At 54.0% G+C, this 17,317-nt stretch overlaps 1 protein-coding gene across 50 annotated transcripts in view; it reads left to right on the top strand.

Annotated features, from left to right (window-relative positions):
• LOC105499086 (CUGBP Elav-like family member 4) overlaps positions 1–17,317 on the top strand; it is a 321,369-nt gene that overhangs the window by 290,257 nt on the left and 13,795 nt on the right. For 16 of the 50 annotated variants that reach the window (XR_011617214.1, XR_011617215.1, XR_011617217.1 and 13 more), the window contains exons 7-11: positions 823–970; positions 3,070–3,219; positions 7,665–7,730; positions 9,557–9,640; positions 15,035–15,118. Coding sequence is in view for 44 of the 50 variants with exons in the window: in XM_071085781.1 (XP_070941882.1) it covers positions 823–970; positions 3,070–3,219; positions 7,665–7,730; positions 9,557–9,640; positions 15,035–15,118 (532 nt within the window). In the remaining 6 variants the exon portion in view is untranslated. The remainder of the gene's footprint in view (positions 1–822; positions 971–3,069; positions 3,220–7,664; positions 7,731–9,556; positions 9,641–15,034; positions 15,119–17,317) is intronic. The other 34 variants (XR_011617216.1, XM_024787014.2, XM_024786968.2 and 31 more) reach the window with 7 other exon arrangements.

Below are 17,317 nucleotides of genomic sequence, written 5' to 3' on the forward strand. Positions count from 1 at the left end.
GAGGGGGAGGTTCAGGTCATTGGTTGCAAACAACCCCCACTCCATGAAACGGGACTTCAGGCCTTCTGGTCTCTCCTGGCAGGGCTCCTGTGAGGCGCCCTAAACCCCTACACACCCACATTTCCGATATCCCCTCAGGCCTCTGGCCCACCTACTTCTTTATTCCACATGCGGACCCACTCTGTCAGCCTCTCTTGGAGCTGCCTCCAGACTGGTAACCACAGCCCCCATGTGGGTGGCACTGAGGCCAGCCACGGTTCTGGGTCTGAAAATGCAGGCTTACGTCACTGCTGCAGCACTGTCCGCCTTGGCCACATTCTGCAGCCTCCCCTGTCTGCACTCACCTTTGTGACAACACTAGGAGTGCCTGGGGTTCTATTCATAATTCTCCTGTCACTTCTACCAATAGACTCCAAATTAAAACCGTTCTGGACAGAAACCTGTGCTACGTTAAGTTTTGCAGAGGCTCATTCCGCATGTCTCTAGTGCTTTGGATGTCACTTCCCCACGAATGACAGGCCGTACACGGGGCTGACTAGCACCCACAGAACCAGCCTCTTTCCCTGTCCCTAACAACAACTTTAGAGTTCCAAAGACCCTAGCATTACTTTTAAACATAGTCATCTCTCAGGGCGGTGGACTCTAATAGCTGTTGAGGTACAGGGCAAGAATGGAGAGGCATCAGGGCTTTCTGGAGTGGGAGACTGCCTGGGGTGTCTGGGGCGCAGAGCCTGGGAGGTTGGTCTCCAGGAGCTGAGGCCCCTGTCGGGGAGGGATGCCCCCTGGAAGCACGTGATATTTTTTCCACTCCCTCTGCCCCAGCTGATGCAGCAGCAAGCGGCCCTGATGGCATCAGTCGCACAGGGCGGCTACCTGAACCCCATGGCTGCCTTCGCTGCCGCCCAGATGCAGCAGATGGCGGCCCTCAACATGAATGGCCTGGCGGCCGCACCTATGACCCCAACCTCAGGTGAGCTGGCAGGTGCCAACACAGGGTCTGGCCTGGTGGGAGAACAGCTGGCCCCAGGCTGGGACCTAATTTCAGCTATCAGCGGACCATTCTGTGGCAAAAGCACATAGTGTCTGGGCCCAAGAGACCTTGCCTTCTGGCAGTTTGTCTCAAAAATGTTCTAATCCCTGAAGATCCAAGGGAAGATGAGATGTGGGACCCATGCAGTCTAGGGTGTGATTTCAGGGTGGGGTGGCTTTCTCTCAAGCTGTTTAACCTTATCAGGAAACAATGTATCTTGATCTCTACTAACAATAGAGACCTGGAAAGAAATTGACATGAAGACATCTCCCTACAGTGTCTATGAGGAAAAGAGCCTTGGCCATTCTGTGGCCTTGTTCAGTCCCTGACCCAAGCACAGAAGGAACCCATTTGGGTATTGCTTTTTTTTTTTTTTTTTTTCCATTTCCCTTTAACGCAACCTAGACTCACTGGCTTTTTCTAAGACAACTATGCAACAAGCTAGAGAGAACCACAAGAGTTATCAAGGGGCAGGAGTTTGGAAATGACCCAGCTCACAAATCATGTTTTTGATTGAATCTTCGCTATTGTCCGTTCCAGTGAGTCTCAACTGTTGCAGTTATGCCCCCGAATCCCCAGGACATCTGGCAATGTCTGGAGACATTTTTGATTGTCACAACTGGTAGTGGGGATTGCTACTGAAATCTAGTGGGTAGAGGCCAGGGATATTGCTATACATCCTGCGGTGCACAGGACAGCCACCACAAGGAACTATCTGGCCCCAGATGGTAATAGTGTCAAAGTTGAGACACTCTAGTCTAGTTTTAAGGGCTGGTCCTGCACCCCAGGCTCTCATTCACTGAGATTCCTTGGCTCTCTGTGCCTAGGCCACAGCAGCAACTTTCCTAACATCCGAGAGATGTTCCTTTCCCAGCTGAAAGCCACAAAAGACTGCCATCTATGGGCTCAACTTGAACACTACCCTTCACCTCTGATCCCCAACTTCAAGGGATACACATGAGCCCAGGCAGTGGGCCAGCCTCAGGTCCATGTTCTCAGAGGGACCCTGCTTCCTACGTGAGAGGAAGGCCCTTTCCAGCCTCTGGGCTTTCAGTACAATCACCATAATATCCACATCTCAGGTTCCACCCACCTAGGAAGGACACAGGATATTGTCATTTGACCCCAACTTTATTCTCACCATCATGACCACTACATTGCTTCAACTGGAGGAGGCCAAGGTGTCTTCTTTGTGTACGAGCTAGAGCTGAGTCTGGGCTGTATAACAACCTCTCTGCCTCAGTACAAGAGAATGCCAGAATTAAGACCTACTCCATCTGAGCAGAAAAACTTCTTCCTGGAGAGGCATATCAGCTCCCCAGTGACCAAGTAAAGACCAGCTCATCCAGCCTTAGCTGGAGAGAGTAACAGCACTGAAAAAGACTTAAGGAGGGCCAGGTATGGTGGCTCATGCCTGTAATCCCAGCATTTTGGGAGGCCGAGGCAGGTGGATCACTTGAGGTCAGGAGTTCAAGACCAGCCTGGCCCACATGGCAAAACCCCAACCCTACTAAAAAATACAAAAGTTAGTTGGGCCTAGTGGTGCATGCTGGTAGTCCTAGCTACCTGGGAGGCTGAGGCAGGAGAATTGATTGAACCCAGGAGGTGAAGGTTGCAGTGAGCTGAGGTTGCACCTGTACTCCAGCAACCTGGGCAACAGAGCAAGACAAAAAAAAAAAAAAAAAAAAAAAGGACTGAAGGAAGACCAAAGACCAAGTGTGATTACAGTCAAGGGCATTGAGAGTAGTCTATGTGCTGTCTAAGGACAAGCGATCAGGGTCAGAGAAATCTTCTTTAGGCAGGTGGAATTTGGACTCTGCCTTAAAGGATGGATACAACTGGAATAGGTGAAGTCACTTCATATAGGGAGATAAGCCAAGGCATGGGTCATAGATAAGATTGAGCTGGTATGTGAGGTCCAAGTCTATCCACATGTCCTTGGAAACAGTTGAGTGGAGCTTTATGGGTGGGCCTTCCTCACCTTTGTTCTGCTTGCCTCCCCTCCTCCTTCACCCTTCCATATCCCTGGAATATCCCAGGTGGCAGCACCCCTCCGGGCATCACTGCACCAGCCGTGCCTAGCATCCCGTCCCCCATTGGGGTGAATGGCTTCACCGGCCTCCCCCCACAGGCCAATGGGCAACCTGCTGCAGAAGCTGTGTTCGCCAATGGCATCCACCCCTACCCAGGTAAGCACATCTGTTAGCACTTATTTCCCTATGCAGCACATTCTTTATCCATGCTGTCCCTGCCCTTGCTGTTATAACAAGATGTGGCTCCTGCCCTCTGTCCATTCCTTGATGAAACCCCAAGTGTGATCAGAGAGGGCCAGCCTCCCATCTTCCTTCAGGGAACCTGTGATGGAAGAAATGAGACCCAAATCCTACCCTTGGAGATGTGTCATTCTGATCTGGGAGACAGAATCCCATTCCAGATGCTCCCTTAGGAAAGAAAGGAGACTGGGTGCAGTTGTACAACCATGTAGAGAGACCAGTAAGTGCAAAATAATTGAGTGTCAATTTAACCTACAAGAAGTAAGGGGATAGAAACTAGAAGAACAATCAGGGGTAGTGTTAAGTAGGAAAATACTTTTTGGGAAGGAGTGGAGGGAGGTACAACGATTGGCAGTCTGTCTAGTACAGACCAGTCGAATCCCTTGCTGCACGCAAAAGCGCGATTAGCACCCTGGACAGCTCAGCACCACAGACAGCCCAGCACCTTGGACAGCTCCTGGACTCTTACCAAAAAGTCTGCCACACAGAAAGATCCAGGAGTCCTGCTCCTGATTAACTTTGTTCCTCAAACTTAGCCGTCCTCACAGGGTGAGAGTGTCCAGTTTACCTGAAGCAGCTCTTCTCCCTAGTGTGGAGAATGGGCTGCTATCAGGGCAGGGAAGCTGGGCCCAAAGCCCTGTAGTAGACTACAAGGGCAACGTGCTCCAGATGTGGAGAGTGCTGCCCTACTTCCTGGAGGGCAGAGGATGAGGTTAGAGTCCCCGTAAGTATCAGTAAGTACTCAGTTTGTGCTTGGAAAGGGGGGCCCAAGAAGGAGGGCAGGACATGGACCTATCACCTGGGAAGTCAGAGTCCATTGGGAACACAATCTAAGTCTGCAGAAAGATGAGACAATAAGGCAGAATTAAGTTTGATCAAGAGTGAGTGTTCTCAGACTTGAAATGCTAAAGATCCCAATGAATGGAGAGTTCTGTAGGCTGAATAAGCCCAAAAGAGCCTCCCCAAGGAGGAAGCTATCATCGAGCTTTAACAGATGGGCAGGAATTGGAGAGGTGAAGATGAACAGGGAACACCCTCCTGTGGAGGGACCTGCCTGGCAAGAGTGGAGGTGGTAAGGAGATTGGCACACAGGGCAGGCAGGCCAGCCCAAGGTGGATTGACAGCAGAGGCTGGGTCCTGTTCCCCATTCTCGGTGCCCATCAGAATCCACTGTGGGGCTTTATATAACCACATAAGCCCAGACATTCTCGCTTCCCTATCTGGAGTGCAGACCAGGCATTTGTAGTATATACAAGTCCCACCAGCAGCAGAGTGCAAGGTCAGTGTACTAGAGGGAAATAGAGGAGAATTTCCTGACTTTGAACTTGGAGTTGTCCTTGATCCCATTCCCCATTCCAGAGTTTGCCCCATAATCTACTCCTCAGTGCACCAAGAAGAGGCCAGAGGAGTCTAGAGAGTGAAGTGATGAGGCTCTAACGATCTGGAGTGTTGTTTAAAGATGATGACCCCAAGCTGGTAGGGAGGCAGGATGGAGCTGGGCAAGCTGGGGGTGGAAGAGACCCCACCAGTTTCAGGCTCGTGGGCTGGGAGGTGGCATCCCCAGCACATCTGGGTGTCTTCGTTTCCCACCCCTTCCTGCCCACAAGCCCATCTGGATCTCTGGATCCTGATAAACCTGCTCCTTCCCAACCCCCTCCAGCATCTGTGAGCTATTTCCCTCATGGAATTTGGAAACGTTTCTTCCCCCATTTGTAACAATCTGCCACATCTCATAAACAATTCCCTGCCAGAGCAAGAGGGAGGGAGGGATGGAGGGAAAGAAAGGAAAAAAGTAGTACATTAAAAAAATTAATTTACCATCTTTAAATGCAGAGTTTGGACCCACTGTAATGAGCGAGATCCTTCAAAATGTTCACTCTTTGGCAGTTACTAATGAGGTCGTTAGAGAACTAGAGAGGGTCTCGTAAATGCTTTTCTCTGCTTCCTAGCCCCAGGTAGCTTTTCTGATCTCCCCTCTTGGGTTCTTGCTGGATGCACACAGTGTGGCCTTTACTGTCACATAAACACCCTTGAAGGGGTGGCTCTTGCAAACATTAAAGATTGTTCATTCATTCTTTTCATCATACTATTTGCCAGATGCTTATGATGTTCCTGGCACTGTGCTGGAGACTGCCATGCAAATCGTGCAGGTTATATTTTGCATAAGGGCACCAAGCTGTGTGCCCAGAGGAAGGGGCACCCTTTTCTAATTTGCACAAACACACTGCATGGGTGAATAGCTGGAAAGACCAAGAGCACAATCTGGACATGGTTCTCTCTCCATAGAGCTTAGAGGCTGGCAGAGGATAGGGGCAGAGAGGAGACCACCCTGCCAAGCACACCCCACTGAGGAGCCCTCAGTTCCAGCCTCTACCATGGGGGAAATAGAGGAACAGGGTGTGGGACTGGGACATCCCCAGGCAGGAAGGAGGCTGCATTGTGGCTAATCTTCAGCTCCCCACATCTGAGCAGAGCCCTCGTGGGTCGGACTGCCCTGCCACATCCTGCTCCTGGGGGCTATGGAACCTACTGTCCAGTTGTCTCTAGGGACCTCTGCCCCAGGCTTTTCCCTGGACACCCTTCAGGCCCAGGTGCTCTTTTTCTTTTTTTTTTTTTTTTTTTGAGACGGAGTCTCACGCTGTTTCCCAGGCTGGAGTGCAGTGGCCGGGTCTCAGCTCACTGCAAGCTCCGCCTCCCGGGTTCCCGCCATTCTCCTGCCTCAGCCTCCCGATTAGCTGGGACTACAGGCGCCCGCCACCGCGCCCGGCTAATTTTTTGTATTTTTAGTAGAGACGGGGTTTCACTGTGGTCTCGATCTCCTGACCTTGTGATCCGCCCGCCTCGGCCTCCCAAAGTGCTGGGATTACAGGCTTGAGCCACCGCGCCCGGCCTTCTTTTTCTTTCTTTCTTTCTTTTCTTTTTATTGAGACGGAGTTTTGCTTTTGTTGCCCAGACTGGAGTGCAATGGCATGATCTCAGTTCACGGCAACCTCCACTTCCCAGGTTCAAGCGATCCTCCTGCCTCAGTCTCCTGAGTAGCTGGGATTACTGGCGCCCACCACCATGCCCGCTAATTTTTTTGTATTTTTAGTAGAGACAGGGTTTCACTATGTTGGCCAGGCTTGTCTCAAACTCCTGACCTCAGGTGATCCACCCACCTCGGCCTCCCAAAGTGTTGGGATTACAGGCATGAGCCACTGTGCCCAGCCCAGGTGCTCTTTTTCTAATGGAGGTTTACTGAGATACTCAGGGAAACATGCTTAGAAGGGAAGTTGGGGCACTCTTCCTAGACTAAAGATCCCAAAGCCTGGCATAGCCAGTTAGCTTAGCTGGCCTGAGTTGACAGGTGGATAAGCCCAGCTAGTTTCTTCCTGCCACTGCATGTTATCTGGTTTTCCCTCAAGCATCCTAGGGCTCCATCCTCCCTCTGGGCAGTCCCTGCCTCTACCATGTCTCTGGGCTTCCAAGGCCAGCCCACTCCCACATTAGTCACTACCAGCCTTGGTCACCAAAACCAGTGCCTACTGCTGGCCCATGCTTCAGGCTTTTGCCCACAGCTTCTGCAGAGACAGCAAAGGCAACAGAAGGGAACCAGGCCTTTCCCTCAGCCCAGCTTCCCTGAGTTTCTTGCCAAAGTATTGGTTCAGGGGACCTCTCTTCCCACTGAGCAGGAGACATCCCAGGGTCACAGTGTTGGAAGACAGGAGGAAGGTCCTTGGTCTTCTGGTTCCTCGGTTCTGTGGGCAGCACCCCTCTCTCAGTCTGCTGGGAAGACCCCATTTGCGTAGCTGGTCCCTGCTGAGAGGAGCTTGGCCATGGGCTAGGGGTGGAAGCCCTCCATGCCTGGTGCAGCTTCCCTGACAGTGAGGGCGGGTCCCTCTTTGTGAGCAGGCACAGTGGCCCAGGAGGACAAAGCGGTAGTGTGAGGCCTTCTTACCCTTTCTTTCACCCTTTAGGGGCTGCCAGCCCCCTCTCCCTTTCCCCACAGCCCTTATGCAGGGCTGGGCCCCTTGTATGTCCCCCCAGCCAGCATCTCAGTGTTGAGGCTTCCTTGGCATCTCCTCCCCAACCCTCCACAGTGCTCTGCATGAGCCCCCATCTTACCCCAACCCTAGGCCAACTGCAGCCTGCATCCCCCAGCCAGGGTGGGCAACTGTCTACCCTGCCAAGGATGCTGAGCTAGGGAAGGTGACCCCCAGAGGGTCCAGGCACTCAGGGTTTCTGTCTCAGATGCCATGCCCCAGGGCAGAGCCTGCACTAGCCAGAAAAGGCAGTGCAGCTACATCATTGTCCTCATGGGCATAGGGGGAAGGGCCAGTGTGGTGGGCACTGCTGACCTCTGTCCCCTTGGCTCCCTACAGCGCAGAGCCCCACCGCCGCGGACCCCCTGCAGCAGGCCTACGCCGGAGTGCAGCAGTATGCAGGTCGTTAGTATCCACGCGTCCCCACGGCTCCTTCCCCAACTCCGTTTATCTCTCCACGCCTGTGACACCAGTGCCCCCTCAGACCTGGGGCCAGCACTGCATGGGGTGGGGAGAGAGAGTGGAAAGAGGGAGGGCTGTGCTGCCAGAGATCCTCCAGGCTGCCTTCTTGTCAGCGGGCCACCTAGAGTGCCCCTGCAGTGGGGATGGGCAGAACTTCAGGCGAGTGGCCAGGCCAGGTGGAAGTTTTGCCCTTGCTGGGCAGTTACTTATCTTTGAGACCAGATTTCCCTTCCCCAAGGAGTTTCCAGGGCCGGTTTGCCCAGGAGCACCAGGTTTGACAATAGCACCACAGGTGAGGCTGGATCTGGGTGTGCCCACCACGGGTCACAGTCACTGGCCCGGGAAGCACAGATGCCTGATTTGAGAGAAGGAGGGCCTCTAGAAGAGATGCTGTTTCCCCATCCCCTTCCTCACACACAGGCAGCAGGATGGGGTCCCAGCAGGTGTGACAGGGAGCAGAGGAAGAGAGGTGGGAAGGGATAGCCTTGAGTGAGCAGAGGGCCTGGGGTCACTGAGCGCAAGCCAAGCTGTCAGCCAGGCTTCTCTCTTTCTCTCACCCCTGGACGACACAGCACCCCATCATCGTCCCTGCCTAGCCTGTGTCCTACTGCCTGACCTGATCAGGGTCTCTCTTCCCTGTGCTTAGAAGAGCCAGTGCTGTCTCCCATGAGTGCAGTGGGGCTGCCTGGCAAGGGGTGAGGGAACTGAGGTGAAGCTGGCCTGGCACATCTGGAGCCCAGAGGAGGTGCTGTCACCTCCTGGGTCCCCTGAGCTCTGACTTCAGGCTCTGCTGCTATGGGAGCCAAGCCAGGCAGAGGACAGAGCTGGCCACTCCTGTCCTACCTCGGGCCCTTTCCAGTTGGACAATCAGGTTAATCCAACTCAGTTCTCTGCTCCTGGGGACTACCCCCTGGCAGGCTTCCCAGAGGCCAAGTCCACACCTCAGGTGGCCGCCCACCTCCCACACAGGTGCCATTTGAGTGGGAGGGAGGGCCTGCTAGCAGGAGTCAGCTGTGGCTCAGTGAAGTGGGACAACCTTCCTGTGGGTTCCAGGTGGCATGGGGTGATCTTGCCCAGGCCATTTTGGTGTTTTTAATTATCCATGATTGTGTGTTATGCACACATGTGGTTCATCCACTATTTCAAATTCAACTTGCCTCCCCTGAAACACACACAAACACGTATGTTCACATGTAATGCACATACATGTGCACACACATACACGCATGCATGTATGCATGTAATGTATGCACACGTGCACTAACACCATGTGCACACGTGCACACACACCCACACATACACATGTACACACACATACACACACCGACACACGTGCATGCACACTTGTAACATACACACACGTACAAACACATACATGCATGTGTGCATGTAACGTACTCACACACACATACACCCTCCCACATGCATGTATGCATGTAATGTACACACACGTACACCCACACGCATGTACACATGTAACGTACACACACGCACACACATACACATACCCACATGTACATGCATGTATGCATGTAATGTACACACATGTGCACACATATGTACACACACCCACACACGCATTTCCACTCTTCACCTTGAAACTTCTCTGTTAGTCCGGGAACTGAAAGCTGGCTTTGTCCTAAGTGGCCGAGTGGCAGGGCGCTTTTTGGCTGATCTGCTTTTACTGCCTGCACTGAAATCTCTCTCTTTCTTCCTGCTTCCACTCTCTGCCTTGTCGCCGGCTCTTGCTTCTTGTCTTGGGCCTCCAGCAGCCGCCTACCCTGCTGCCTATGGTCAGATAAGCCAGGCCTTTCCTCAGCCGCCTCCAATGATCCCCCAGCAGCAGAGAGAAGGTGAGTCTGCAGGCCAGCTCCTGGGCCCCTCCCTACCCCAGTTGTCCCCAAAGAGGCTGCTCACCTGGGCCTTGGGCTGGGGTGTGTGTTGGAAAGGTGACCACGTTTGTGTGCTGTGTTGAGGTGGGCAAGGGAAGACAGCAAGGCTGTGAGGAGTGGCGCTCTCCAACTGAAGGCTAGAGGTCCACTTCTTGTGGGCAGCTCTGTACACCAGAGTGGTGTCCGGCCTAGGGCAGGGGCCTGAACAGAATGCCCTGAGTGCTGGCAGGTCCCACACAAAGCGCCTTTCCTACTCCCCTCAATCATTGCTGCTGGCCTGACACAGAGCTCACATATTGAAACCTTGGTTTATGAGAACCGCTTCTGAATGGTTGGGTTTGTGCTTCTTCCTTGGCAAGCCCTTGAACCATCCCTTAAACAGAACCTAGCAGAGGTTAGGCATGTGTGTGCCAGTGGAGGCCTTGTCCCTGACCCAGGGAGTTTCTGATCTTCCAGAGGAGATAGAGGCCCATCCTTGGGGGTTTTCACTGGAGGACCCACCACTGTGTTCCCAGGGAGCATAGCTGGGAGATGAGACTCCAGCAACATGGTGGTTTGCAGAACCAGCTCTGATAGCTGCGCACATTGAGGAAAAGATGGTAACCAGGCTGACAGGGTCAGGAAGGGAAGCCCCAGAGGAGGTGGGGTCCAAGAATCCCCCTCCTCTGGTGGGCAGGATTTGGCCAGTGGTGAGGGTGGGGAGAAGTAGGAGGGCTCATGGCTGAGGGGAATGGGAGAGGGAGATGAGTTCATTACCCACAGAAGCTGTGCCCTCTGAGTGACCAGGAGAAGCAGGTGGAGCTCCCAGGGCAGGACTGCGTGGGCAGGATGAGAAGAGATGACAATGCCCTAGTGCAGGCCTAGTGAAAGAAGGGGGTGATCCTGGAAAGCTGTGTCCAAAGGCCCTGGTGTGAACAGGGCAGGACAGCAAGATCTTTGGGTCAGTTGCCAGGGACCACAGAATGCCAGTCTGTGTCTTCCCGTCCCAGTGCCTAGGGATCCACATAAGCAGGAAGACAGGAGGCTGGATGAACAGGCCCACCCTCTGGGGCTCTGTGGGCCTGCACAGAGAGCTCAGCTTGAGGGGCAGGACACTAACAAGGTCCCGTCCTCTCTACCCCTATGGAAACGGTCACTGGGTAGTGAGGCACCAAATCTGCCCCGGCAGCCCCTGTGGTCAGAGCCTTCCGGTGGCTTCCAAAAGCCTGACTCACAGCCCCTGCACACAGTGCCCTGGAGCCCTCCGACGTAGATTAGTCCTGGAAAGGGCCTCAAGCGTCTGCTGGTCCAACATCATTTGACAGGCCCCAGTGCCAGACAGGTCCCTCAGACCCCAAACAGGTGCCGCAGCCTGCCTGGCTGAGAGCCTGGCCTTCAGAGAAAACCCTTTTGGGTGGGACTCTGGCACCTCCTTCCCCTGTGACTCTGAACAAATCACTCTATCCCCTCAGCCTCAGTGTCCTCACAGCAAAGTGAGTAGAGCGGGGAGCGTTCTGTGGAGGGGTGTGAGGACCAAGCCGGCTGAGTCTGCCCCCAAACTCCATTCTGCAAGTGCCTGTGCACACCGCCCTTTCTTTACCAAGCTACCACCCCTTCCAAGGCTGTGCATGAGGCATACCGCCCCAGCTCACACCCGGCAGGCAACTTCTGAGGTCAGGGGCATCAGGGCTTCCCGTGCCCAGGAGAGCCAAGTTACAGGACCCAGAGAGGTGCACAGGAAGGCCCTGTCTGTACCGTGCCGCACGCTGCTGCAGCTGAGGGACACTGGGCTACCACTGGTGAAGTGGGGGTGGGGGTGGTCCCCTCATTGGGCTGCAACCCTGGGCCTACCCTGCCCTTGCCTTCCCCACAGTCCAAGCCTTCATCAGTCAGACCGGGGCCACAAGGGGTGGGATCCAGGAGTCCCCATGTCGACCGCTCCAGGTCCAGAACACAGAGCTGTGCCCACAGGCCCTGATATTTTTTCTCCCGCTGGTTTCAGGCCATTGTCAGCTCCCTGAATCACTCTGGCCTGTTGCCTCAGGGGTCTCTGAATCCTGCCCCACCCCTCACACAGCTACAGGTCAATGCCACCCTGCCCAACACACATGACAGCCCCTACTGCAGGCCTTAAACTCAGGCTCCCATGGGCCGTCCTGCCCCTCTCCCACCCTGCACTCTGCACCATCCTGTGCGTGTAGCTCTGAACTCCTCATTCCTTCTCTCCATCTCTGAGCAGCTGCAGTTCCTGCCCCACCATACCCTGCTCCCTAATCTAGGCCCTCTGTGGCCAATCCTGTCTCCAGCCTCTCCTTGGAGTGGTGGGATCTGCTGCCATTGTCCCTATTCTCCCAGACCATGGTGCATGGGTTGAGCCAGCCCAGGGAAGCAAGGGATGGGGAAGAGGAACACACCAACAGAGCCGCACAGCACGGGTGGGTGAGGGCATGGCACTGAGAGTGGTTTGTCAGGAAGGCTTCTGTGGGTCTGGAAGGATGAGCAGAGGTTGGCAGCACATAGAACTGGGGAGGCAGGTGGTCCAGGCAGGGGGAACAGCGGGAGCAAAAGTACAACTGCTGCAGAGTCCAAGGTGAGCATGGGGCCAGGGAGAGATAGGGGCAAGGTGGGCTGGAGCCTGGCCAAAACCGTGTCCCACAAAGTTGTCCAAGTCATGGACAAGAAACAAGGCTGTGTTCCTCCAACCCTGCCAAGAGTTGGCCTTTTTATGTCATGATCCCCTCCCCATGAGGAAAGTCATGGAAATATCAGGATATTCTGGTGGCAGGGGAGGACCCTTCTGCCACCTCCTCGTCTTTGAGCTAAGCCTGAAAATGGACAGATGCCTGAATTCCCCAGAGGCTATCTGCCCCACAGATTGGACGAGGTTACCCTCAGGGATGGCTGCTGCAGTGGCTCTGCCAGGGCTGCAGGGTGGTCAGGGGTAGCTGCTTTCTGTTTCTGCAGCTCCGCTTCACTATTTCTCAGAAGGCTAGCCTGGACCAGATTGGTCTCTAAAGTCCTGCCAGCTCTACCATCTGCATGTTCTGTCATCTGTGAATGAGGGAGTGCAGACGGGCTTGGAGGTAGCTGGAGTTAGACAGCGTGTGGACTCACTGTCCAGGGGAAGGGACTGGAGCTGCTGCCCTGGCTTCTTTGTCAGGCCTGGGCTAGAGGGTCATCCCTGGGGCTCCACCACACACCGTGCACATGGGATTGAGCCTGTGGGCCCTGTCTGTGAAGTCTCCTTATCTCTAAGGAGAACAGATGTAACTTCCACATAAAGCAGCTTGCAGAACTTGAACTCAGAGCCAGGGCCCCAAGTCAAGGCAGGTGTCAGCCTGGGGTGGAGCAGTCAGGGCCTGGAAGAGTGAGGATGGGAGGAGGAAGGAAGGTGTGTGCGGGGTTGGAGGGGGCTGGGCAGGAGGATGCAAGAAGGAGCATGCCCCTGGGAGCAGCCAGTCTGGTTGGAGAGAAAAACCTCCAGACATAAAGGACAAAGAGCCCCACCCCAGAGGATGGAGTGTGGATTCGGGCACGAGCAGGGAGAGGCCGGAGGTTCTTTCAGAGAGGGAGGGTATGGGGAGCTGGGGGCCATCAAGGGCACATTCACAGGGCATGAACCAGTGGGAAGACAGCATGGTTGGAGGGGACAGGGTGAGGGGAGGGCCACCAGAGCTCGGGGTATCCAGCACCAGGAACCCCTGGAAGGGGGTGAGGGAGTACATTTGTGCCTGGTTCTGAATGCGCCGTCCCCTGGCAGGATGCCTGGGAGCCAGCAGTCCAGGGAGGGGAGGCCGGAGGGCTGGGTGGGCAGAGGGTGCAGGGCGAGCAGCAAGGAGGGAGGAGGCCAGTGGCTCCTTGGGCAGCTTTAGGGGTTGGGGACATTTTTGTTCTAGGCTGTGAACCTCGAGGGAGTAGAAATAGATGGAAAAAGGAGGAGAGTGGAAGGTAGAGGAGCAGAAGAGAAGGTGCAGAGTCTCTACATCGAGTCTTTGCTCCAGAACTGGGTTATCTGGCAGCCTCACTGCTCCTGGAGAACAAGGACGGCTGGCTCTGGCTGCGAAAGCCATGCAGCAGCCCATGTCGGTGCCTTACAGCCTTCACTGTTCAGCTCACGCCTAGGTTTCCAGCAGCCTCTGCTCAGAACCTTGCTTCTTACACAACGCTAGGTGCAGCTGGTTCCTTCCCATTCCACCACAGCTTGGATGCCATCATTGAAATGACCACAGGTCACTTTAAAAGATGAAATTATAAGTGGCATATGCCATCTAAGACACATCTTGGAATGATTTCCATTTCAAAGAGTTAAAATTGAGTGTTTTGACTATTTCAAAAGAAACAGGTAAATAGTTATTGGGAATTTTAGAAAGCTAAAGCCCTGCTTAGTGTTCAGGGAGTCTGGGGTATTGAGATTTTTTGGTCGCAAGAGGGAGAAAACTCACACTATGGAGACAGAGAGGCTGGGCTCATGTCCTGGCTCCAGGCCCCTCCCAGCTGTGTGTGTTTTGGCAGGTGACTTAACCTCTCTGGGCCTCACTTCCTCATCTGTGAAGTGGCAATGATGATAATCACATCACAGGGTTGCTGTAAGGATTAAGTGAGTTAGGTACATGTAAAGTGCTCAGAACAGCCTGACACATAGTTTGTGCTGCCAAAGTCACAGGGCTGTTACTGTGGTAATGAAATGAAGAACATTCATGTCATGAGGCTGGAGGGTTCCCTGGCTAATCATAGAGCCTCGGTTGCAGCCCTTCCTACGCACCTATACAGGAGGAGGCAGGATAAATCTTGGTTTCCTGGGTGTGAGGAACTGGGCAGGACAGTTGGGCCATGAGGGGCAGATGAGAAGGAGAGGCTGCAGGCCAGGGGGAGGATGGGCACCCAAGTCCTAGAGTCTGAGCTTGGCCTGCGAGAGGGGAAAGTGGGGTGTCTCCCCAGCACAGGACACAGCTGCCCCAGGGGATATCCTGGTCCCCCCCAGAGCAAGGACTGGGCAGGAGGGAGACCTCCCGGATCTCCCGGGCCTTCCCTATCCTCAGCACCTGGTTTCCAGAGACACAGCAGTAGGTTGACTCCGCCCCTGGAGCCCTAGGGTTTCCAAGACTCTGCTACAGATCCATTTTATAGAAAAGGCAACCAAGGCACAGAGAGGTTCAGTGACTTGCCCAAGGGCAGAGCAGAGACCGGAGCTCAGACCTGGGGCTCAGCATCCCTGCCTCTTCTGGGGCTCCCTTGGATCTGGAATGAGACCCCCCCTCCTAACCTTGCCCCCACCCCTCCCTGCTGTGCTGCCTAACTCGCTCACCTCTCCTCTGTCTCTCTCTTCCCCCACCCCGCCATCCCTCCTCCCCCGCCCACCCCCTCCCCTCACCGCAGGGCCCGAGGGCTGTAACCTGTTCATCTACCATCTGCCCCAGGAGTTTGGGGACGCTGAGCTGATGCAGATGTTCCTCCCTTTCGGTAATGTCATCTCCTCGAAAGTGTTTGTGGATCGGGCGACTAACCAAAGTAAATGCTTTGGTGGGTAAAGATAACAAACCAATTAGCTTCACCTAGGACAGGGCGGTGCTCACACCAACCTACTGGTGTCCGACTGCTTTTAACCTGCTCCTTCACATTGCCCCCGCCCCAGCTGCTCCATGGCCCTTGCCAGCCTCATCTCACCCTTCTCTCTCCCACTACTCCTTTTGCTTCTTGGCTTTCCCTACCCACCCCACCTGGCTCCCCATCTCCGACTCCCAGTCCAAGAAATGGGTTTCCTCTTCCAGCCAAATTCCAACCAACTGAGAAGGGAAAGGGGCCGCTTTGAGCAGCGGTAGGAGGGGCAGCAGGCAGAGCCCAGCCACACCCATTCCCCCAGTAGCCCCTCTCCTCTCATGGTGAGAGTGGCCTGGCCTGAGCCCCGAGGCTAAAGCAGAGTGTGACACCTGGACAGGGCAATCACCTAGCCAGGCCCCTCTCCTGCCCGCCCCTTGGCCTCCTCTCTCCAGCTTTCTGTCCTGCCCCAACTCCTTCTCTGTCTACCCTGCTTTTTGCTCCCCTCCTGCCCTCCCCACTCACCTGCCTCAGGCCACCAGAGGTGGGTATTGTTGAGGAGTCAGGAAGAGGAGACTGGTCCCTGCCCTCAGGAAGCCTAAGCACTGAGCTTAGATGAAAATTATGTTTACAGCAGTGAAATCTGCGAGGCACCTAATAATGAAGCGACAAGAAAGGCAGATGGATATAAATACACAAAAAGAAAGGGAGGGAACTCCAGGTGGGGAGAATTGGATGAGGAAGGCATGGGGCTGGGGTGAGAGGAGCCAGAGGACAGTGAGAGGGAGACCAGGCACGGGGGTGCGCTGTCTGTGCTGGGGGGTTTCCACTACGCAGATGGGGATGCTTTGTGGGGTGTAGTAGGCAGTGGAAACGGTCGGAGATCCTTGAGCTGAGAGTAATAAAAATACAGTTTGCCGGAAATGTGCCCAGGGCATGCTGTTAGATGGGAGAGGGAAAACTTGGAAGCATCCAGAAGTATGGCTGTCGGATAAAATATAGGATGGCCAGTTAAATTTGAATTTCGGATAGACAAAGTATCCATTTTTAGTATAAGTATGTACTTACAGTAAAAAAGTATTTATTGTTGATCTGAAGCTTAAATGTAACTGGCATCCCGTGTTTTTATTTGCTAAGTCTGGGAACCCTATCTAGGAAGCGTCAGACCTCCTCCTGGAATTTCATTTCACCCTCTCTCCTCCACTCCTCCTTGTTGCCCTCCAACCTCCTCATCCTTCTCCATCAGCCCTTCCTTCTGGGCCAGACCCTTTCATAAGTCATGAGGACTGAATAGTCCAGTCCCCAGAGAGCCACATATGGAACCAGAGCCGAGTCTGCCAGAAACTCAGTATCTCCAGGCTGACCCCCAGATTCTGGGGCTGGGAGGAGAGAGTAGGAGGCTGTGTTGCCAGGGAACCCAGGTCACAGCCTGGGGGTGGTGGAGGGGAGAGGAGACAGGAGTGCAGCATCAGGAAGCACAGACTAAGGAGTTTCCACTCTGGAGTCCAACTTTCTGGAATCATGAAAGGCTTGAGGATTCAGAACACGTTCCCCAAAGTAGTCAAGATCTTTGCACCATTGTCCCTTCCCCTCTGGAGCTGCCACAGGGAACTTGTGGTCTCTCAATGGCATGGAGTTGCCCCAGCAGCTCATTTCTCTCTGGGTGTGGAAAAACAAAGCCAAAGCAAAAGACAGGGTTGCGGGCCTCCACTCTTTGGTATTTCTCCTTATGAATTACAATTATGTATGTAAAAACAACAAGCTGGAAATCAGTTGCATCTGCTCTTTAAGTAAGTCCCAAATGTTACATAAATGAGAAGAGCACTGCTGAGAGCCCAGGAAGCTCTGGGCGCCTCTGCTGGAACAGGTTTAGTCTCCAGCCATAGCCAGACTTGGCTCATTTGCACTGTCCCGGGTGTGGGTGCAGCCCGGCTTTCCAAAGGCATTTCCTCGCAGTCTACTCTAAGCACTATCCTCTTCAAGCTGTTAGCCCACTTAAATCAGCCAGGACTACATTTTTTTCTTCCTGCTTTTTAAAGAAACATTCCTTGTATACCTCTAATCTAGCTCTCCTCTCTTGAACAAATTTCTGATGTCAAGCATACCAGCCCTGAAAAAAGGATA

This window comes from Macaca nemestrina, chromosome 19, assembly GCF_043159975.1.
Source record: "Macaca nemestrina isolate mMacNem1 chromosome 19, mMacNem.hap1, whole genome shotgun sequence".
NCBI classification, from domain to species: Eukaryota; Metazoa; Chordata; class Mammalia; order Primates; family Cercopithecidae; genus Macaca; species Macaca nemestrina.